We start from the raw sequence: 24,681 nt of genomic DNA, 5'->3' as shown, positions 1-24,681 counted from the left end.
TTAATTGACTTAACGGCCACAGGTGTCGATGTTAACAAGCATTTCTGAAAGTTACAAATAGTCCCTTTAATAAGTGATTTATTGTATAAATAAGTGGACAGTTGTTTACTTATTTAATCTAGAAATAAGTGATTTATTGTGTAAATAAGTGAACATTGGAGCCCTGCACTGTGCAAGCTATTTATTTGTTTATTCTATGATCTGCTCACTTTAAGCTCAGCAACCTGCCTTTTTTTTTTTTTTTTTTGGATTGACCCTGATCTTGAAGAAAGTCCGTTTTAAAGACACGTTGAAACTTGCGCAAACTGATCAAAAAAGGATGAAAAACATGTTGTGAAGGCAGAAGACAATAGACCTGAGGGTGTTTTTGGTGCCTTCTCCTGTTGCCTCAGAAGTAGGTCAGTTTCCTCCTCTCAGCCAATCAGAGAGCAGGGGAGTTGGATGTGGGCGGGGCTTCGTTGAGCAAAGTCCAGGAAGCATCACGTGACCTTCAGGATAAATAAAACAGCACCTACTCACCAGTTTGTGGTCTAAACCGTCCAGTAACACTGACCCAGTCGAGATGGCTGAAAACAGAGATAAAGCTTCGGATCAAATGAAGATATGGAAGGAGAACAGGAGCTCTCAGGTCTGTAGATGTATAGATATTCTTGCTGCGTGTTGTGGGAGGAAATGGGTGAGGGGTCGTTTAAGGATACCAAGCTAACAGTTAGCAGCTAAGCTACACTGAAGCCTGACTCTGCAGACATTTCCAAGTAGTTTAATGCTGCTAACTTTGTTTTGGGGGCTTGTTGTTTGCTAACGTAACATGCTAAACTATCCTGTCTAAAAGGAAATAAGCAGCGTTAACTGTTTAGCCAGTAGTTCCTTTTATTTACAAATGAATATGTCAGAAAGCAATTTGCATGTAGGAACAGGAATGTGCCTTTGCAGAGAAAGCACTGAGTAACTTGCACATCTTGTCTTTAATCAGTCATTATTCTATATGTAGGATTTTTTATTTTCTTGCACACTAATTCAGTTTGAAAACCCCCTACTGTTAAATGGGTAAATGTAAGTTGTTGCACTGTTCCTAACTTCAATTTTAACATTTGCAATGTAATTTTCAATTTGCATTTGTAATGCAATTTAATGTCTGAAAGCATCTAAAGTCCAAATTGATTTTTATTATTGCTATTTTCTTTTTTCAGTAAAACAAACTGAACAATAAACTGTGATATGTACTTATTTTAGAAAAAAAAACAAATATTAGAAAGAAAAACAAATATTTTATAGAGTTTATATATTATAATGCAATTAATTAAAACAAAGAAGGTACGACCCAGCAGCAGGAAATAAACTGGGACACATTTAGAATGTTTACGTTTAAAACCGTGTAATGGTCTACATATTGTATATTTGTGACATCACCAATGACGGCTTGTTTCAAACGCACAATTTCTGAATACGGGCTGTGTGTGTTTCTCCGTATAGTGAGCGTTTTGATAGTTTAACAGTATTTATATAGCACGAAAACCTGCTTTATAATATAAAAGACCTGAAAATCTCACTTTTTACAATATGGGACCTTTAAGGATAGAATAGATTAGAAAGCTTTATTGTCATCGTATTAAATACAACAAACAATACAAAACAAGTACTTGATGAGCAATTCAGTGTGAAGATATTGTCTCGCTAACTGGGTCATTGTCCAGAGGCATGTTTGTGGTTGAACTTCACCCCTTTGTGGGTTATATAAGCAGAGCATATCAGAGTCAATGGCTGCTATCAAGACCAAGAACACTGGCTCCCTGTCTCTCAGAGAATTGATTTCAAAATACTCCTGCTGGTTTACAAAGCACAAAATGGTTTAGGGCCAAAATACATTTCTGACCTTCTGCTATGTTCTGAACCATCCAGACCTCTCGGGTCATCTGGATCAGGTCTGCTTAATGTCATCTGGATCAGGTCTGCTTAGTGTCCCCAGAGTCACAACTAAACATGCAGAAGCAGCGTTCGGTTTTTATGCACCAAATATTTGGAACAAGCTCCCAGAAACCTGCAGGATCAACTCCAAATCTGAGTTCTTTTAAAGGTCCCATATTATAAAAAAGTGCGATTTTTTTCATGTTTTTTTTATTATAAAGCAGGCTTAAAGGGACTATTTGTAACTTTCAGAAATGCTTCTTAACAGCGACACCTGTGGCCGTGAAATCAACAAAAGTCAGCGTCGAGCTCGCGCTTGCTCGCTCTACATAGACATGAACGAGCATCGCTAAACACAGTGAGGCGACACACGTCAGCTAAAAGCACAATATCACTCTATATTTCAGCTGCTTGGCAGTAATGTTAGCTGACCAGACGAAGGTCTCTCCATGAATCACTGCTGATCCTAGTGTTGGCTTTTGGCGTTTTGGCGTTTGTGCAGAAATAAATGCTGCAGCTCCTCCAGACCAACAGAGGTTTTCCGTGTAACTTGTCGTCTCCACCCGCAGCCAGAGGGAGACACCGGCTACCCGGTCGGTAACGGGACGACAAGGCTGTTGGTCTGGAGGAGCTGCAGCATTTATTTCTGCACAAACGTCCACTGTACATTCACTAGATATTCTCAGAGCTACTAACTCTTCTGCAGTGTGGAGTGAGCGCGCGTTCACGTCTAGAGGCGGAGCGAGTACGCGAGAATGCGCGCGCTGTCTGAGTGAAGGCAAGCAGGCAGAGGAGACGAGTACAGCGGCCACAGGCGAGCGCGCATATGTGAGCGAGCATGTGTCCCGACACGGTACATTTATAAAGGGTTTTTTGAACATTACAGCATGTAAACATGTTCTAGTAGAAACACAAAATACAAGTATGAATCGGAAAATTAGCATGATATGGGACCTTTAAATCAAAGCTTCAAACTTTCCTGTTTGCTGCTGCTGCCTTTTATTAAACCAGATAATGATCTTATACTGCACTAGAGCTTTTACTCTTGTGTGTTATATTCTATTTTAGCTTCTATCCTATAAATTTTATTTTTAGCTTGTTTTTATTTTCTAATCTTTAATGTTTTTATAACTGTTTTAATTATGTCTCAATGTTCTTTTGCACTTTGTCGCAATGTTCTTGAATGTTTATGTAAAGCACTTTGAATTGCCCTGTTGCTGAAATGTGCTCTACAAATAAAGCTGCCTTAACTGTTAAGCTAACCAGCAACCGTTTCAGCCATAAAAACAAACACACAAACATCTCAAGGAGGGCAATTCAGTGTGAAGATATTGTCTAGCCAACTAGGTCATTGTCCAGAGGCATGTTTGTGGTTGAATTTCATCCCTTGTGGGTTATATAACCAGAGCATATCAGAGTAAATACTGCCATCACCTCAAGTAACCCCTTATTGTAGTCCACGTCCCTCCAACTCCACTCCTCCATGTGTGTTTGGATTTTGTACTTGTTGTCTTCAGTATGTTTTTAAGCTGTCTCTGCAGCTGTGCACATTTCCAGAGCAGTCTGAATGCTGTGATAACACTCAGTAAACCCTTTGCAACGTCTTTACAGCTGTGAACTTAATGAAGAGGCAATACTTTAATATAGTTGACATGGTCTCAACACATTGATTCGATAGATCCAGTTTTCATATTTTTAGTACTTCTGGTGCAACAATGCAAGCATCAGTGTGTCATGCCAGTTGCAGAAATGTGCATGCAGTTGATTGCTTCCACACCATTATTTTTATGCAAGTGATCAATTTCACTGTCATCTGTTATGCATTGTTATCTAATTGTCTCAGCACTATGCAGGAAGGATTTTCTTATTTTTTAATTTACAGATGAAACAATTCGTTGATTTAATAGGATTCGGACAGTCGACAGAAATTAATCTGCAGCAATTGTGATTATTTGTTTCAGTTAATTAAGCTAAAATTGCAAATATTAGTAAGTTTGGGCTTCTCAAATGTAAAGATTAGTTTCCTCTTTTATTTTTATATTTATTTATATATATATATATATATATATATATATATATATATATATATATATATATATATATATATATATATATATATATATATATATATATATATATATATATATAATTCTTTTTTCTTTTTTTTTTAATTAAATATTTTTGCATTCTGTTTCCGACAAAACAAGACCTTTTGAGGTTGTCACTTTTGGCTCTCTGACAAGGGATGCGCCGATACCGGATCGGTGACAATGGGGGCGATCTATTTAATTCAATGTTTATATACTTTATACATTATATACTGGTATTTGAATTCCTGTTTAAGTTTTGACCAATTTGTTTCTGCCTTAAAAAGATTTACACTTGAATTGCAATACCTCTTAATTTTTTACTAAGTTCCTGAGGTACAATTTATTATTTTAATAATAAATAACAATTCAGTAAATTTATATCCATGTATTTAGTTGTTACATTTTGTTTTACAAAGTTAGTAAAGCAATGTTTAAGTCAAGCCTGATATTGCCCAATACGTAAAAGAATGATCCCAGTCACTTCCACACAGTGAGGCATACAGCTGATTAATTAAACATTGGTATCGGATCGGTACTCGGTATCGCTATCGGGACTGAAAAAGTTGTATCGATGCATCCCTATCTCTGACTTATCATAAACATATAGTATGATTTGTTTGCAACATGATTTGAAATTTAGATTGTGATACATGTGAGGTGCTTCGTAGTTGGCCTACACATACATATCTTGCATAAGTTAATGTGTTTTAATGCAAATTGTGTTTGCAACAGAGGCCAGACACACTGACCACCGGGGGTGGCAATCCCATTGGAGACAAGCTGAACCAGATGACTGCTGGACCGAGGGGTCCTCTGCTGGTCCAAGATGTGGTGTTCACCGATGAGATGTCCCACTTTGACCGGGAGCGAATCCCGGAGAGAGTGGTTCATGCCAAAGGGGGAGGTGAGTGTTGCATCAGTCTCTTCTGTGTGTTGGCTATATCAGGTTGGCGTTAGTTCTATCATGACCTCGGAATCAATATGTGTGGCAAAATAATGTCAACTCAAGGTTCAACTTCTTATCTGTTTTAAACTGCAACTCATGATTGAGGTGAGATTATTTTCTCACAGAACATAATAATCTGACATGTTTTTTTTCTCCAGCATATTATAATAATCGGACCAGTTATTGATCTTGGAAAGAGCTCAAACGTATGTGCACACTTATTTAAAGGTGTTATTGATAACATTTTCATGTTGACAAAAAAAGTCTGAAAAATGTCTGAACAAAAAGTCTGAAAAAAGTTTGAAAGAAAAGTCTGAAAAACGTCTGAAAAATAAAATCTAAAAAATTTCCGAAAAACAAGTTCTGAAAAAATGTTCGTAAAGAAAAGTATGAAAAAAGTCTGAAATAAAAGTCTGAAAAATGTTCGAAAAAAAATCTGAAATATGTCTGAATGATAAAGTCAGAAAAATGTTTGAAAAAAAAAGTCAGAAAAATGTCTGAACAAAAAGTCTGAAAAAATTTCGAAAAAAAGTCTGAAATATGTCTGAAAAATAAAGTCTGAAAAATGTTCGAAATGAAAGTCTGAAAAAAACAGTCTGGAAAAACAGTCTGAGAAAAAAAGTGTAAAAAATGTTCGAAAAATAAAGTCAGAAAAATGTTTAAAAATAAAAAGTCAGAAAAATATCTGAACAAAAAGTCTGAAAAATGTTCGAAAAAAAAGTCTGAAAAATAAAATCAGGAAAAAGTCTGAAAAATAAAGTATGAAAAAAAAAGTTCTGAAAAAATGTTCGTAAAGAAAAGTATGAAAAACGTCTGAAAAATAAAGTCTGAAAAAATTCCGAAAAAAAAGTTTTGAAAAAATGTTCGTACAGAAAAGTCTGAAAAATGTCTGAAAAATAAAGTCAGAAAAATGTTTGAAAAAAAAAAGTCAGAAAAATGTCTGAACAAAAAGTCTGAAAAATTTTCGAAATGAAAGTCTGAAATATGTCTGAAAAATAAAGTCTGAAAAATGTTCGAAATGAAAGTCTGAAAAAAACAGTCTGGAAAAACAGTCTGAGAAAAAAAGTGTAAAAAATGTTCGAAAAATAAAGTCAGAAAAATGTTTAAAAATAAAAAGTCAGAAAAATATCTGAACAAAAAGTCTGAAAAATGTTCGAAAAAAAAGTCTGAAAAATAAAGTATGAAAAAAAAAGTTCTGAAAAAATGTTCGTAAAGAAAAGTATGAAAAACGTCTGAAAAATAAAGTCTGAAAAAATTCCGAAAAAAAAGTTTTGAAAAAATGTTCGTACAGAAAAGTCTGAAAAATGTCTGAAAAATAAAGTCAGAAAAATGTTTGAAAAAAAAAAGTCAGAAAAATGTCTGAACAAAAAGTCTGAAAAATTTTCGAAATGAAAGTCTGAAAAAAACAGTCTGAGAAAAACAGTAAAAAAAATGTTCGAAATTTTCTTTTCAGAGCTTTCAGAAAGGTGCCGAATAAAAGTATGGCTTTTCCTGAAAAAATTATGATTGTAAATGAAATCATTTAAAAAATGTTGGCGGGTCCAAAATGAATGTTTTGTTTATCTCTGTGGAAGACATCTGACGTTTGGTTCCCACTTTTAACAAGGCTTGTGAGCCAATAATAAAACAACGTTGCCTGGCAACGTGAAGTGAATACGATGGAATAGGTTAGGGAGAATGTGACACCGAGTGGCTGAATGGTATCAATAGCACCTTTTTAAGAAATGACACTGCTAGCAAATCTAGCCAAAGTCAACAGAACTAACTGACAAAAAAGTAAATGTTCTTGTTTTTGGATTAGCTCCAGACAAATGTTAATCTTTGAAAGCTTTTCAGATCAAGGTCAAAGACTTTGGGCAGATATTGAGCAAATTCTCTCTGCAGGGAGCTGCATTCTTTCCAGTGCATGGTGTAATAACACTCTAGTAGTCTAAGCAGTCAGCGTCAAATATTTGAACCAGACATGTTTCAGCCGATGAAAATATGTGAACCAAACAATGTCTTATTGTTTTCCCTCCGTGATGCAGGAGCGTTTGGTTACTTGGAGGTGACTCATGACATCTCTCGCTACTGCAAGGCCAAGATGTTCGAGCATGTCGGCAAGACTACACCTATCGCTATCCGCTTCTCCACTGTGGGTATGTATCGTTCGTACCTTATCATTGTTTACAGATTTCCCCCTAAAATATCCCAAAATATATCGATAGACATGATCAGTTTAAATCATTATTTCCCCCTGCATTTTACATCCTCACACATATTTCCTTCTGCTAGTATATGATGCAAACATGGAATAAACTTATACAAAAGATGGAGGGAAAAATGGGTAGAAAACACAAAGGAGCTGATGCAAGTCCCTAAATGTAATAATTATAAATAAATAAATAGTGATATTTCTATAGTTTTATTTTGTCACCTTAACATTGATTGGTTTCTTTATCTGTTTTAAACTTGTATCTATTTTTTTCTTTTCATGAAAGAAGTAAGTTGGACAATGCTAGTCTTAAACTAGATTTTACTACTACCATTGTTTATTTGGCTTTCTATCATTAAAGCAGGTGCTGTTCTGTCTTGAAAAGATATAAGCTTAACCCTTTAATGGGCTGCTTGACTGTTTGGAAGAGCGCATTTTTGAATCTATATCTTGTTGAAAAATGTGTTGAACTTAACTCAACGGCCACTCAACTCGGTTGAGGTATATTATGTTAAAAACAATTATATCAGTATGATATTTTACCATTTCTGAGATGTTTTCTAAATTTCAAATTACGAGCATAATAACAGTTTAACCATCTCAACAGTTTGGTAGAGGCATATATCAAAAAGAAAAAAAAACTGTGGGTTCTGTTTTAAAAAATGAAACATTGATTGTTGTTATTATTGCCGCAAAGACATAAAAACATTTTTTTCTTAGTGAGGACATTAAAGGGTTAATACACTGGTCCTCAGGTGGTGGGATGACAGTTTCAGAGCACTTTTACTGAATAGTTAAGTAGTTCCCAAAGATCTTAAAATCTGGATTTGTATCAACTCTAAATTATTTATATATATATATTATTATAATTATTTTTATAATTATTAATATAATAATTATATTAAAATTATTATAATAATCATTAATAATAATATATTATAATGTATTAATATTATAAAAAATATTAATATTTGTATTAATATTATTTTATGTAATAATATATTAATAATTATTAATATTATTAAAAATATTAATTATAATTATTTATATATATATATATATATACGTGTGTGTGTGTATATATATATATATATATATATATATATATATATATATATATATATACATATATACATATATACATATATATATATATACACGTGTGTATATATATATATATATATATATATACACGTGTATATATATATATATATATATATATATATATATATATATATATATATATACACGTGTGTATATATATATATATATATATATATATATATATATATATATATATATATATATATATATATATATACGTGTGTGTGTGTATATATATATGTATATATATATATATATATATATATATATATATATACACGTGTGTATATATATATATATATATATATATACACGTGTGTGTGTATATATATATATATATACACGTGTGTGTGTATATATATATATATATATATATATATATATATATATATATATACACGTGTGTGTGTATATATATATATATATATATATATATATATATATATATATATATATACACACGTGTATATATATATATATATATATATATATATATATACACGTGTGTATATATATATATATATATATATATATATACACGTGTGTATATATATATATATATATATATATACACGTGTATATGTATGTATATATGTGAATAAAAACGATCGAATGAGTAGAACTACTAATTGATTTTTTTGATATATCATAAGCAGACTTGTAGTTCAAGTAGAGGCTACTTTTATGATCGTTGGTTGTTTGAAACTGTCGCCACACTGGTTATCTCTCTTCAACAGGCTGAGTGTTTTAGTTTGGCACACTCATTGGCTCCGATGTTAAATAAGACTAGTATAATCGCCATCAGCATGGTGCCACTCACTCACACTTACAGCTACACTTTCCAGAGTGTTTTGGAAATTTGCACGCATGTTATCGGCTGAGACCGCTCCCTTTTCCTCGGACTCAGACTTGGAACTGTTTGCTTTCGCTGATCTGATGATGAATGAGCAGCAAAACTTTACCCCTAGAGCTGCTACTACCAATTATTTGTATTAGGAATTTCACAATATCAGATTTTCACCATACGATGATCGTGGCCAAAATAATTCACAATAACAATATTATTGCAATATCTGTGAAAATTTGAAGAAAAAAAAAATAATGCAATCAGTCAAATTCATCTTTAACTTTTCTTTGTTGTGCGTTTTGTCTCTTTTTTTTGGCCAACGAATTACACTCAAAATACGAGTGTAGGGAGGTGGAGAGAGAGTCTGCAACCATAACTGTACAAAGGTGTGACTTAAGAGAAGCTGGATTATTTATGTGTATTATTAACAAGATATCAATATTTCATATTTTAAATATCAGAGTTATTGTCAATATCGGTATATCGCGACACCTCTAATCTGCATTATTTGTTAATCTACTGATTATTCTCTCGATTAATTGCCTGATCTATAAAACAGTAAAAAAAAATTCCTTTACAATGTCCTAGTGTCAAAGCTGATGAGGACGTCTTCAAATGTCTCGTTTTATCTCACCAACAGTCTAAATATTCAGTTTATGTTCATGTAGGACAAGGAAAAGATCCAGATTCTCACACTTAAGATGCTGTTGCCACAAAATTGTTATCATTTCTGCTTGAGAAATAACTTAAATGATTATCAAAATAGTTGCAAAATATTTTTCTGTGGATAGACTAATCGTTTAGTCGGCTAATCGTTGAAGCCCTACTTTACTTTGGAATAAGAACAATGACTCTATCAACTATTTTACTTATTTTTTATTTGCCATCAATTTCAGCTGGCGAATCCGGATCAGCAGACACAGTGCGAGACCCTCGAGGCTTTGCAGTCAAGTTTTACACTGAGGAGGGCAACTGGGACCTGACTGGCAACAACACCCCCATTTTCTTCATCAAGGACGCCATGCTGGTGAGTGACTGTAGGCTGGTCTATGAGACACAATTTGCTTTGCATTACTCTAGGAGTGGAGGGTCACAATGTTATCGAATAACAGCCTGAAGTTTTCCCCCAAACATGCAAATAAATATAGGAACAGATTATAGAACCAGTTGTAAAACATACCACACTGACTTGCTCCTTTTCCCCCATGCAGTTCCCGTCCTTCATCCACACCCAGAAGCGCAATCCCCAAACCCACATGAAAGACCCCGACATGATGTGGGACTTCTTGAGCCTGAGGCCTGAGTCTCTGCATCAGGTAACTGCTGCCGAGCCTGATTCTAGTCGAGTGTACAGAGGAATATTTTCATTACTCAGTTGATGGCACTTAACATGTCTATTTTTAATAGCAATGTAGTGTAGCAGTGTACTATTGCTCTTACATTTATACCTGTAGTAGTTGGCACAGAAAACTTTTTGCAGGACTCGTCATTGTGTCTTCTGTCCCGTATCCCCCTGTGCAGGTGTCGTTCCTTTTCAGCGATCGAGGTTTGCCAGATGGATTCCGTCACATGAACGGCTACGGCTCTCACACCTTCAAAATGGTCAATGTCTATGACGAGCGTTACTACTGCAAGTTCCACTTCAAGGTCTGTTTGAGCCCAGGTTTAACCCTCGTTTAACATGATAGATCCACCTCCTGGGATTTTAGCATTGCTTATTTACAATATGTCATGTTTTTTAGACTGATCAAGGAATCAAGAATCTGACCGTGGAGGAGGCAGGCCTACTGGCTTCCGACAACCCAGATTATGCCATTGGAGACCTGTTCAACGCCATCGCCAATGGCAACTTCCCATCCTGGACCTTCTACATCCAGATCATGACCTTCGAGCAGGCTGAGCAGTTCCAGTTCAACCCCTTCGACCTCACCAAGGTATCGCACCCCTCCACAGCAGAACAAACGGAGTCGTAGAGTCGAGTTGTTAAAATAGCTTCAGATTAGGGCTGAACGATCTTTAAAAAACAACTAATTGCGATCATTTTGACAGATATTGAAATTGCGATATCTGTTGCGATGTTAAAGGTTATGGTCATTTTTGCATCATTATTCTCATTTTCATTGAAAAACCTATTGAAATAAATATGGTGTGATTATTTTTGCGGAGCTCTGCACCAAACAAAAATGTTTTTTTAAGCCTGTATAGAATATGACATCTCTGCAGCACGACAATATTTAATTTAAAATGGCGTTTTGACACACGGTTCACCTTTTAACAAATATTGGGCAGTAGGCCATATTGCGATTTCAATAAAATTGATTAATTATGCAGCCCTACATCAGATGCAGTCACATTATAACCACTTGTAGGATACCTGAAATGTGTCTTTGCCAGAAACTGTTCACCTTATCACATATATGTCGACACTTGATGAAACTTATATCAGGTAGCACCCATCAGGCTGACTGAGGAACAATCCTCTCAAGAAAACTTTCTGTTTTTAAAGTGAGTGAAGATTATCACTAAGAGAACTAATTGTAATAAGGTTTATTGAAATTGTTAACACAAAAGCATAGTTGTGTGTGACACAGAAGTGAATGCCATTATCCATCAATGAATAGAAACATACTGAATTGATTATAAATGTATTTGTCGACCAAACTGCTGATGAGTCGACTTAAGTTTGAGAAGCTCTAAAAATTAAATTAAACATTTTTATCACTCTTTTGCAGTAACTTGGTAAAGTAAAAGCTAAAAAAAAAGAAAAGAAAATCAAGCTGTGACCACATACAGTCATTTAGTGTAAGGATTCGCTCCATATTTTACGATTTTATAGAATAGCTGTTGAATTGCACCGCCCCGGGGCAGCTGTAAAATGTGCATTAGGAGCGTTTGATTCTGGCAGCCTCATTTTAATATCACTTTGCTTTGGTTTGTGATCATTACTCTTTGCTAAGTTGTCATTTTTAATGATTTAATCAATAAAAGCAATAAGTTCACGCAAATGAACAGATGTCTAGTTTTTAATATTTATACAAATGTGAAATGAGGTGATGTTAAGAAAGGCCTTGTGTACATGTGGGCGTGTTGTTTTGCCCATCCAGCAGTTGGGTACAGTATTTTTCAGCTAATGGAGTTTTCTCATTCAGATTTGGCCACAGAAAGAATACCCTTTGATCCCCGTGGGCAAACTGGTACTCAACAGGAACCCAGCCAACTACTTTACAGAGGTGGAGCAGCTGGCCTTTGACCCCAGCAACATGCCACAAGGCATCGAGCCAAGCCCCGACAAGATGCTGCAGGTAACGCCACAACACGTTTTCTCCTGACATTATTTCAGTCAGACTGAATTGAAAAAAAAAAGCAAATCAATTATTAAGTTGTAAATAAAAAGTATAATCTGCTGCCATTATTATACCTAAATGTGCATTCATACCATAAATGAGATTAAAAAAAAAGACCAACTACTAAAACTCTTTGTTTGCTGAGAGCCAGAGAATGTTTCTGTTAAAAATGTGCACCTTGTTCATTTATTGTTGGAACAAAAACATTTTCCAACTTCTGTACAACATATCCTCAGTATCCATTTACATACTAATCAGTGCCTTAAACATGCATTCTTACTAACAGCCAGCAGGGGGCGACTCCTCTGTTTGCAAAAAGAAGTCTGATTGTATAAAAGTCTATGAGAAAATGAGCCTACTTCTCACTTGATTTATTACCTCAGTTATGTTCCAGGTTTCAAGTCTTCTTCAATACAGCATGATGTTCACTTCGTAAATTATGGTCCCATTTAGAGTCAAATAGACCATAAAGCAGGGTGTGCTTTCGGACGTGGCTACCTTGTGATTGACAGGTTGCTACCACGGCGTTGTCCGGTCTGGGAGTTGTCCGTGTTTTCGTCGTAGAACTTTAACCTTTTCACAGTGTGTTTTCAGGTCATGAAAGTTAATGATAACATTTTGGTCGCCTAAAAATGTCTTGTTCAGCGTTCGGTTGTACTTAGCTCCACCCTCTTGTGTCACTTCTGGTTGCAAAAATACCAAATTGCGACCGTCAAGATGCCGAACTCAGGGCTTCGAAACGGCAGTCCACAAACCAATGGGTGATGTCACGGTAACTACTCAAAACATGCTTAGTGTGAACTCCTTCAACAGTAGTGTAATGCTGGGCTACGTCTTGTGTATCTCCCATGTCTTTGTCTAGGGTCGTCTCTTCGCCTACCCAGACACGCATCACCACCGGCTGGGAGCCAACTACCTGCAGATCCCCGTCAACTGCCCCTACAGGGCCCGTGTGAGCAACTACCGGCGTGATGGCCCGATGTGCGTGACTGACAACCAAGGTGAGTCGTAGTCCAGCCTGTGTGTCTGTTTCTGTGAATATGTCACAAATCGGCACAAATCTGGAGTGTGGCTCAACAGTTAGTCTGATATATCAAACTTTACAGCAAAAAAGACAAAAACAATTTAACAATGTGATCATTTGAGACCAATACACGCGAGATAATAACATGATAAAAATGGAATAAAATAAAATTAAAAGCCATAATAACAGTAATAGTAATAATAATAACATAATTACTGTGATTAAAAAACAGATATAAAAATAACAATAAGATAAAATAAAATCATACAAACTAAATACAGTAAAATATGTGACTAATAAAATAACAATAAAATAGAACAAAAGTATACAAATTAAATACAATAAAATAAGTGAATAATAAAATAACAATCAAATAGAATAGAATTATACTAATTAAATACAATAAAATAGGTGATTATTAAAATAACAATAAAATAGAATAAAATCACACATATTTAATACAATAAGATAATTGATTAATAAAGTAACAATAAAATATAATACAATTATACTAATTAAATGAAATAAAATAGGTGATTGATAAAATAACAATAAAATAATACAAATTAAATGCAATAAAGTAGGTGATTGATAAAATAACAATAAAATAATACAAATTAAATACAATAAAGTATGTGACTAATAAAATAACAATAAAATCATACAAATTAAATAAAATAAAATGATCAAAAAAAGTAACACTTGTCTTAAGTTGTCTCAGTAACTTCAGTATTTGCAGGATTCAATCAACACTCCTACCTGACTCACCAGTGTCTGGTCTGTCCGGCCTCTAGGTGGAGCTCCAAACTACTATCCCAACAGCTTCAGTGCTCCAGAGACCCAGCCTCGGTTTGTGGAGTCCAAGTTCAAGGTGTCCCCAGATGTGGCCCGTTACAACACTGACGATGAAGACAATGTCACACAGGTAAAGATAGCATCACACTTTTATAGGCAGGTTTTCTGTGGCCAAGTGATTTTTTGCCCTCAAGAGTTAAATACGTGTTTTTGGATTGTGTATTACATACAGTATATTCATTCACACAATTCCCATCTGTACTTTGTTTTGCCATAATATTAAGATCACCAGAAGGACCGATCTTCCTTGCTGACTTACTTACCTAAACAGTCTTCCTATTAACTCAAATTCATACTGTACATCTTACAAAATGGTTCACAACAACCTTGTCCATAGAAACATAACAGTTATTTGCAAACAACATACAGTGTGTTTTATAAAGGGACAGTTCTCCTGATTGAGGTACTATGGCACCATTTAAACCCTTTGGGAAATTATGAAGGTTCAAACCTCTGATATCATCAACAAAAAAAAGCTATTTAAACCCTTCAATTTTTCTCTATCTAGGAGAAGTATTTAATTGTGCTTATTATTATTATTATTATTATTATTATTACTTTTATTATGTAGTTATTTTAATAATAATTAAGTGTGATTTTTTTTTTTTTTTTTTTTTTTTTTTTTTTCCCCCAAGCCTGTTTAATTTTTGGATAAATTATCAGAAGAGAACATGAATCCAAAACAAACAAAAATATATTTGTTTCTTTTCTTATTCTTTTCTTTTTTTAAATGCTTTACTGTGACTGAACATTTGCAGACTGTGTAGCTTGTTATATATTTAGTTTTGTTTTGTGAGAAGGGCTGGCTTAATAAACTGTGGCTCTAGCAATGACCAAAAAGGTTGAGGTAAAAATCTTATTTTTTTTTGTTGTGTCATGGATTCATTATTTTTTTTTGTGAAAGCAAGGCAAGTCTTTTCAGTTTCAATATTATTTTAAAGCTGAACTAATCAATGTTTTATGTCAACAATAACTCTAATGACTTCCTGTACGTCACTCAGAGTACCAAACCTACTGAGAGTTATCACCCGACTCTGCAGCTGCCCTCAGCTCTATAGAGAGTTTCAGCCTCTTTCAACTTTTTACTGCTTTGGTTTTCCGGCCACACTTTCACTGCTTTGGTTTGTTCTCACAGCTCTCATCAGTGCTGCTTCCTGCGAGGAAAAAAAAAAAAAAAGCTCTGTTAAAACCCACTGTGTGAATCAGAAACACAACTCAAAATGAATGCTAATGTTGCTCCGTTTTTGCTTGATGTATTGGTGATCACATTTGTTATCTTTACAGGTTGTTCCGTTGCTGCAAGTGGCCATTAAAATTAATTAATACTGCTTTAACATAATGACATAAATAAATATCAGTTTATAATCAATAACTTATTACTCACAATTAAAATAAAGTCATTATTTATCATCCACATCTGGGTAGAGGGGCACTAAGTCAGATTTCTACTTAGTATATTGGCAGGGTACCCATTGGTTTGTTGAAATAGGGTCTCAGATTACATAATGTTTAAACTGCACTTTCTGTGCATGAAATTCAAATGTGAATCTCATTTTGACTTAATACACTTTGAGCAGGTTGTCAACTTTTTTTGTGTGTGTGTGTGTTATTGCAGGTTCGTAACTTCTACATGCGGGTCCTGAACGAAGAGGAACGCCAGAGACTGTGCCAGAACTTGGCAGGGTCCCTGAAGGCAGCCCAGCTCTTCATCCAAAAACGCATGGTGAGTCCACATCACCTTTTTATAGCACCCACACAGGCTACTATCAGCCTTACTATCTTTCATGCTGTTATGATATTTTTATATCTAAAAAGAAAGTTTAATTTTTGAGTGAATGACCATGTGAAGAGTTTTCTTAAAATGTGATCCACTATTTATATCAGTTTACATTTACTTTAACATGTTCATTGCACAAAAGACAAGTATATATATTTTAAAAGAATGAGAGTTAACTATTGGGTTGGAGAGCCAGTTGTGTATATTCAGAGAAGCTGCATGATGAAACCACAGGATGCAGCATTTTGTTAACCAAATGTATCAAGGGAACCTGTGTTCAGGAAACAAGTGGTTATGTGGGTGGGTGTAAGGCAAGGTAAATGTACTTGCTTTGTAAAATTCCTACCCGATGCAGTTTCAAAGTTTACAAACATTAAAACTTTAAAGGTCTTAAAAACAAACTTTTAAAAGATTGATTAAAAGAGCGTGTATACAAACATAGCGATAATCCTGATGTTAAAATAAACACATTGGAAAGCAGCAGAAAATAATAGTGTTAAGTTTTTAAAGGGTTAGTTGGGACAGATTATCTGGTAATTTGTTCCACAAGTGTGGTGCATAGTAACTGACTGAATCTTCACCGATAATCACTGGGAACTAATCAATTATTTTTCGCAAATCGCCGCATCGAACTGGACGCGCCAGACACGTTTTACCAGTATACTGGTAGTAACGTTACTACCAGGCAGCGCCTGCGATGGTTAAAACAAGGGAAAATATATAAACAATATTTTTTAAGACAGGAAAATAGTTGCATAAACTAGTCAATATGTTTTTTTATAATGTAATGACTACAATGGCTTCCCACAATGAAATGAACATGATTGACTGCAATATTGACATTTAAAATGCGTGCTCCGCTCATAGAAAACTCTGCTAAATATCTAAATCAAGTATTTCCTAAACTAACAGCCAGCAGGGGGTGATCGAGATGTTTTGGCTTCACTTTTGGGGAGCCGTTAATTAGCAGGAACGCAGCACAGTGTAAAAGCGACGGCAGTGCTCTGTTGATTTAAATGTGAAAAGTGCAATACAAATATTTTGTCACTACAATCAATGAATAATCGTGATCTCAATATTGATCAAAATAATCGTTCTTATCATTTTGGTTACAATTGAGCATCTCTACAAGCTGGCTAGCACTATATTTTGGGCCATTACAGTTTTGGGCCATACAGTTAGAGTTGAAAATCTTCCTTTCACTTCACACATTTCATTTTTGTTTTCAAACGTCCAAACCGTCAACATACCACAAACCTCTGTGGCTTTTTGTGGCAGTGGCTAAAGCTTTCTGCGAAGAGTCTGTGCTTTATTTTGCACCGTGGTCACTTAACCTCTCTCGCAAGCGGTTTTGGATTCATTGTTTTGGTCGGCACCAGAGTCCGAATACTGCGTTCACAAATGAACCGCACCATACTTTGATTAAAACAGAGTAATTGTTGACTTGGTAAAACGCCTTAAGTCTCATTGTCTGGTTCTTCATGCAGGTCGAGACCTTGAAGGCTGTTCATCCAGACTATGGAAGCCGGGTTCAGACCCATCTCAACAAGTACAATGCCGAGGCCCAGAAGGTAAACACCGTCCCAGTCCAGTCCGACAAAATGTCTCCATCCAGTGTTAAGTAATAGGCCATCTCCCAGGGGTGCCATTGTGGTCTATCTATCCACCTATCCATCCATCCAAACACCCATCTATCCATCCACTCATCCATCCATTCACCCATCCATCTATCCACCCAACCCATCCATCCATCCATCCATCCATCCACCCATCCATCAACCCATTCATCTATCCACCCAACCCACCCATCCATCCAACAATCCATCAACCCATCTATCCATCCACCCACCCACTCATCCATCCAACCATCCATCCACTCATTCACCCATCCACCCACTCATCTATCCATCCAACCATCCACCCACCCACCCACTCATCCATCCACTCATCCATCCACTCATTCACCCACTCATTCACCCATCCACCCAACCCATCTATCCATCAACCCATCCATTCATCAACCCATCTATCCATCCACCCACTCATCTATCCACCCAACCCATCAATCCATCCACCCATCCATCAACCCACTCATCCATCCATCCATCCACCCATCCATCCACCAATCCATCAACCCATCTATCCATCCACCATCCATCAACCATCCATCCACCCACCCACTCATCTATCCACCAAACCCATCCAACCATCCACCCACCCACCCACTCATCCATCCAACCATCCATCCACTCATTCACCCATCCATCAACCCATCTATCCATCCACCCACTCATCTATCCACCCAACCCATCAATCCATCCACCCATCCATCAACCCACTCATCCATTCATCCATCCACCCATACATCAACCCACTCATCCATCCATCCAACCATCCATCCACTCATTCACCCATCCACCCAAACATTTTAATGATTCTCTGACTTTTCATCCAGCACTACAAGCAGCTCTAAATTCCAGTGTGTCCAGTACTTTGGTTTATGACCAAATACTTTCAAAACGAATGACTTCACCATCAGCCTCGGCTGTACTTTGTGCGTAGTGCTAAGCTGCAAATGTTAATATGCTGACATGCTATTCTAAGATTACAAAAATGGTATACAATACCTACTAAATGTTAGCATTGTCATTGTGAACAGTTTAGCATTTAGTACAGCATCACTGAGCTGCTAGCCCGGCTGTAAACTTAACATACAGACGTTTCTAATTTGTAATACATTCCAAATATGTGGTCAGTGCTATTGAAGAAAATGTTTAATTTTCACATGGACTGACTGAACCCTCTACTCACTAAGCGTAAACAAAGGCACATTGCTTTCTTTGTTTCTTATATACTTCATAATGTCACCGGTTAATTATTGACTATGCTGTTCATATTCTGTGTTTGAAAAAAACCCCAAAAAAAACCTAATACCATCTTTCTCTCTCTCCCTTCCACTCTGTCTTTCTCAGAACACATCTGTGCACGTTTACAGCCGTCCAGGAGCCTCGGCCATCACCGCGGCCTCCAAGATGTGATGCCTTAACCTTCCACCAGGGCCCCCCCCGCTCATTTATCTAAGAGCTAATGCACTCAACGTGATTACCAACTACTACTACCAGTGACAAGATTGTACTTAACTTTCCAAAACTGAAATACTAGCCTTGTAGTGTCAGGGTTGGGGTTAGTTCGTTTTTAATTCAGTCAATCAAAACATTTGATTTCTTCAAAATTCTCGAAGCTATAGCAATATTCAGGAGGCTCTGGATCTCTGATAAAGGTTAATTTGTCTTGATTGGACAGCTTTTTTGAAAAGAAATCACCAGGATTTGTTTTTTGCAAATAAAGTAATCAAAGATTCTGACCGATTTGACCACTTAACTGCCTTGAAAGTAATTTAAAAGTATTTTTATTTTATTTGCATTTTGATTTGATTGCGTCAAATCAATTAACCCCAACTGCTGTTGAGGAGTTATTTCCACTACAGCTAAATCAATAATGCCTTTTTGTGTACTAAAACTACCAAATACAGATTGTTTTAACCTTAATATTGGAAGAATCAGTTATGAAATGCTCTGTTTGATGTTGTAGTTTTCAACATGTATTCTTCTGTAGAAAGAGACTGTGTCATTAGTAACCTAATAGTTAAAGTTGTACATTGACAGTAAATCTACATTGACTACTAAGTTCTGATCTGAAATGGTAATAAAATGTATGACTGCCCAAAATAATTCCTCCCTATTTGGGGTTTAACAGCATATTACAAAATCTGATCAAGTTTGGAGAGGAGAGGAGAATTCTTTCAGACTCACCTTTCAAGTTTAAAGATCTCATGTTGGTCACTTTCAACCTGAGAAGAGACCACAAAGGATGCAATCAATCCATCGAGTGTATCACCGTCCAACCTGAATTGTCCATGCAACCTGTTATTTTAGTGTATTTGTAAACTCTCAAATGTTTGATCTTGATCTGAATGTAACTGATTATTTTTTTTTATTAATGTTGAAATTGTGTCAGATGAGACGTGTGTTTAGTGCCTGTATTAATTCATTTGTAATCAAAGCTTATCGGCAGCTACCATTTGTCTCCATTTCTTCTGTTCCCGCTGTTTTTATGTGAGGTGAAAATGAAATGTAATTGAGCTGATTGACTAAAAACATTTTTTATTTTAATGTGCAGTTTGATCAAATGGCAGCAAAACCGAGTTAATCTGACATTAGCGGGTCTCCTGCTACGACTGTAGGCATTTAAATCTACCTGGTACACAAACGGGTATCAGCTGCTGAACGACTTAATATCAGCTTATCTCTGTTAAGGGCTCTTTGATCCAGACGCATCTCACGCTACATATTCACCTTTAGAAAAACAAAATCCATACTAATTCTATACAGTATCTACACTCGGCAGTATATTGTTTAGCACTTGGTAAACAAAAATATCACACTTAACCATTTTATACGAACAGCGAAGTGTGACATCTGATGTAAATCAAACTGCAACTTTGGAAAGCTACTGCAAATTTGACTTCAAAAATAGACATCAAAAGGTTTATCCTCATATTTATGCTTATTTTTTGTGTTGTCTGAGCTATTTTGGAAATATCTGACTTCCACCCACGATTTATTTATTTAATTTTTTTGTCAGCTGTGTGAGCAACTCCATTTCCTTTGTGCATTGCCTTGTGGGAGAATAGTGTGTATCAATAGCACACTCAAAAATCGATCAAATTAGTATGTATGCGGTAGCGTTTCCAGTGTGAATACACTATAAACTTGTAAAACTGGAACACGGCACACAAGTCTATAGCCATGCTAGCGGCTCTGCCAGTTGGTACTTGGGCACATCGGTGCTTAGAGCTTAATGGTAATGTCAGCATGCTAACATGCCCACAATGACGGTGCTAAATTCTAAATGCACAAAGGACAGCGGAGGCTGATGGGACTGTCATCGTTTTTGCAGGTATTTTAGTTATGAATCAAAATATTGGACACATTTTGACTTGATGGTGCTGGATGAAAAGTCAGAGGATCACCAAATGTTCTACAATACAACCTGAATTGTGCCAAATGTGCCAAAATACACTCACCGGCCACTTTATTAGGCACACCTGTTCAATTGCTTGTTAACACAAATGGCTAATCAGCCAATCACATGGCAGCAACTCAATGCATTTAGGCATCTAGAGGTGGTGAAGACGACTTGCTGAAGTTCAACCCGAGCATCAGAATGGGGAAGAAAGGGGATTTAAGTGACTTTGAACGTGGCATGGTTGTTGGTGCCAGATGGGCTGGGCTGAGTATTTCAAAAACTGCTGATTTACTGGGATTTTCACGCACAACCATCTCTAGGGTTTACAGAGAATGGTCCGAACAAGAGAACATATCCAGTGAGCGGCAGTTGTGTGGACGGAAATGCCTTGTTGATGTCAGAGGTCAGAGGAGAATGGGCAGAGTGGTTCGAGATGATAGAAAGGCAACAGTAACTCAAATAACCACTCATTACAACCAAGGTATGCAGAATACCATCTCTGAACACACAACACGTCGAACCTTGAAGCAGATGGGCTACAGCAGCAGACGACCACACGGTACTAGCAACGGCCACTTTATTAGGTACAAGGTGTACCTAATAAAGTGGCCGGTGAGTGTATTTAGTGGATGTTTCACAGGTTCAATGGAAAATTGCTGCTGGTGGCGCATATTTCAGTCTGGACCAAAGTGGTGGACCGCTGGACCAACATTGCCATGCCAAAAATGTAAATGAGATCATATGCTCTTTTTTAAATGGGTCATGAGTGGCTTCCCATCTTGCAGCTTCACGTTTAGAGATGTGACAATTAAAGCAGTAGAGGGTAGAAATGGAGCAAATATAATTTAAAAAAAATCATGTGCCACTGTGTCCTCCGGTGCGAATTCTGAGTCCTAACCGCGGTGGCCCAGATTCAAATCCGGGCTGCGGCCATTTCTACATGTCGCCCCCTTTGTAGAAAAAAAAGAAAAGCAGCCATGTACTTTTTTGTGCTTTGACAAATGTGGTCAGCTTGGTTTGGCCTCATTGGCGTTAGGTGCTAAAAAAAGGCCAGTCCTAATCCACAAAGCACAAAACCAACATTTACAGTGACCATTGAGTTCTTGCTCACCTTCAGACTACAGTTGAGCTGACAGCGATGAATCGTGAAGGTTACCAGATTGAGAGTGTTCCATTGCAGGGGAGGCGTGTTGAGCTCCATGGACAGCCTGGAGGACCTACAGTGGTCCAGTGCACCACTGTGAACATCAGCACCGAGCCCCCCAAGGACCACATCATCTGGTCACTCTGCTGCTTTATGTACTCAAACCATTTCTGCCTCGGACTGGCGGCTCTCATCTTCTCTATCAAGGTGAGTTAATGCACAACAGCTCTGACTTGCTTATGAATGACATCATTCATGTGCCAATCTTCTGTTATTGCCTATGAAAGAATAATGAAAAAAAATAGTTTTCACATTATCTTACAATCTAAAATATGAGTTCTTGCAAAGGCCAGATAGGGTTAGTGGAAAACAGCTTTACTGATGTTTTTCAAGACAAGTAAGACATTATTATAATGCTTAGAAATGTATAATTTAACTACTGAAATAAAAATAATAATAAAAAAATATATATATACATATATATATATATATTTATTTATTTTTTAAATAAAAGAGATAAAAGAACAATGACAACAAACACTCAACTTTGCAAGACATTCTTGAAGATGAAGAATTAGAGATAGAAAAATTAGCAAAATTGGAAAAGGGAGAATGGATGCAGACAATCTAAATCTTTTTGTAGGAGATAATGAAATTGAGCCTATGCTCAACATTAGCAGTTTAAATTCCTTTGAGGTCGAGCATAAATATGAATCCACTTTTAAAAAATTCATTGTGCTTTTGTCCTTCCAGGCCAGAGACCGGAAGGTGGCTGGAGATCTGGAGGGCGCCCGACACTACGGCTCCACTGCCCGCTGCCTCAACATCGTGGCCACAGTCCTGTTTTCCACCATGGTCCTTATTTCCATTATTACAATCACTGTCGTGGTCGTATAGATTAATGAGGCGTACAGAAGTTACAGCACATACCACACAAACAACCACGGTTACAATTACAGAGGCTAAATTTCAAATAGTGTTGGAGTTGCCTACTGCTGTGGCTTAGTGATGCTTATTGTTCTCTGCTTTATGGTTATGGCACAATGTGTAACCTTTTATGCCCTTTTACTTATATCCTCAGTTAAAACAGATACTTATTTCTATGTGTGTTACAAAAGTCTTGGAACTCATTCATGTTTCCTTAATGCCAATCTGTAGTAGTTTGACATTTATGCCAGACTTAATTTCAGATTTCCTGTCAGCAAGGCGTGGAGCAACTTTAAAAAGAAAACAGTTTCATCTGTCAATAAAGGTGTCTGTTTCATAACTCTGAATCGTGCTTGTGAGATTTTTTAAGCAGATTGTAGTTGTTTACACACTGGAATGATTTTCAACAATTATGGTGTTTAGATATTTTCACTGTGTTAATGTGTAACTTGCGGTGATTTCAAGCCATGGAACTTCACCCAAAGTGGAAACAAGGTGACAGGGTGCACTATTTCCTTATTCTGACTCTGAAAAAAATATTTATTAACAAAGCTTGAGCCAGTGTTCTAGACAACACCAAGACAAAATAATGTTTCCTAAATCTGTATGAATAAATGTGGGGGAATGTGTGTGTGTGTGCGTGTGCGTGTGTGTGTGTGTGTGCGACAAGAGCAAGGCATTGAGCCTAGCACCCCAAGGAGAAATGCATATGCTACACGTAAAAACACAGTGTATATAATGAATAGGAATTAAAGTGATCAATCAGACTAAAACATTTCTGGAGTGAAATGTGGGTAATTTACAGTTTAAAAAAATCATGTGCATCTGTGTACTCCGGTGCTCCTTACGCAACTGCAAGATTTCACAGACCGGAGGAAAAGAACCAATCAGGGCCGAGCTGGAGCCTTGCCGTCTCTGAGCAGCTGTCAATCATTTTCAGAAACATCTTGTAGTGTACTGTTTAGCTGTAAAATGAGAAAGTTTGTGACCCAGCAGCCATGTTGAGATCAGCTGAGGAAATACCAAGCACCGCCCACCAGCCGGAGCACAGCCAATAGGAACGCTCTCTCTCTGAAATGACCTGTGATTGGTCAAAGTCTCTCGTCATGGGCTAGATTTTTCTAAAGCCTGAAAACAGAGCCATGAGGAGGAGCAGAAGTCTAGTTTTCTCTCAGAACACTTGAATTAAAATATGCTGAAAGGTTATTATGGAATTTCTACCCAATGATGCCAAAAATATACTGCCTACTGAAGCTTTAAGGAAAATTGAATGTCCAGTTTAACAAACAACGAATTCTAATTTTGAATTAAATCAACAATCTATTCGTGACAACTTTTAAAACAAGCACTCATGCGGGTACGGTCTGGGTATCATCGGATAATCCGTTTTTCCTTTTGAATTCAGAAAGGAAAAAAAGTTTTTTTATTTTTTCGTTTCTGAATCAAAAAATGAAAAACGAACCCAAACCGGGCCGTTTGTTTGTTTTTGCGAATTC

The 24,681-nt window shown here is 36.4% G+C and overlaps 2 protein-coding genes across 3 annotated transcripts; both read left to right on the top strand.

Moving 5' to 3' along the window:
- The first annotated feature begins 484 nt into the window (after positions 1–484).
- On the top strand, positions 485–20,258 carry cat (catalase). 2 transcript variants are annotated; one of them, XM_037766798.1, is made up of 13 exons: positions 485–628; positions 4,728–4,899; positions 6,969–7,079; positions 9,983–10,113; positions 10,298–10,402; positions 10,608–10,733; positions 10,829–11,020; positions 12,236–12,388; positions 13,293–13,431; positions 14,249–14,379; positions 15,925–16,032; positions 17,574–17,657; positions 19,059–20,258. In XM_037766798.1, exons 1-13 carry the CDS (start codon positions 563–565, stop codon positions 19,122–19,124), a joined length of 1,584 nt encoding a protein of 527 aa, XP_037622726.1. In that variant the 5' UTR covers positions 485–562; the 3' UTR covers positions 19,125–20,258. The 2 variants fall into 2 exon arrangements, with proteins under 2 accessions (XP_037622726.1, XP_037622727.1); XM_037766799.1 differs by lacking the exons at positions 17,574–17,657; positions 19,059–20,258 and having other exon boundaries at positions 14,176–14,379; positions 15,925–16,020.
- Positions 20,259–21,537: 1,279 nt separating this feature from the next.
- On the top strand, positions 21,538–23,532 carry LOC119486592 (dispanin subfamily A member 2b-like). The gene is made up of 3 exons (XM_037766803.1): positions 21,538–21,726; positions 22,232–22,465; positions 23,012–23,532. The coding sequence occupies exons 1-3, from the start codon at positions 21,598–21,600 to the stop codon at positions 23,153–23,155; spliced, it is 507 nt and encodes a 168-aa protein (XP_037622731.1). The 5' UTR covers positions 21,538–21,597; the 3' UTR covers positions 23,156–23,532.
- Positions 23,533–24,681: the final 1,149 nt, after the last annotated feature.

Source organism: Sebastes umbrosus, chromosome 4 (genome assembly GCF_015220745.1).
Source record: "Sebastes umbrosus isolate fSebUmb1 chromosome 4, fSebUmb1.pri, whole genome shotgun sequence".
NCBI lineage: Eukaryota > Metazoa > Chordata > Actinopteri > Perciformes > Sebastidae > Sebastes > Sebastes umbrosus.
The sequence above is the reverse complement of the archived record's forward strand: the minus strand, read 5'-3'. Positions and strand labels throughout refer to the sequence as shown.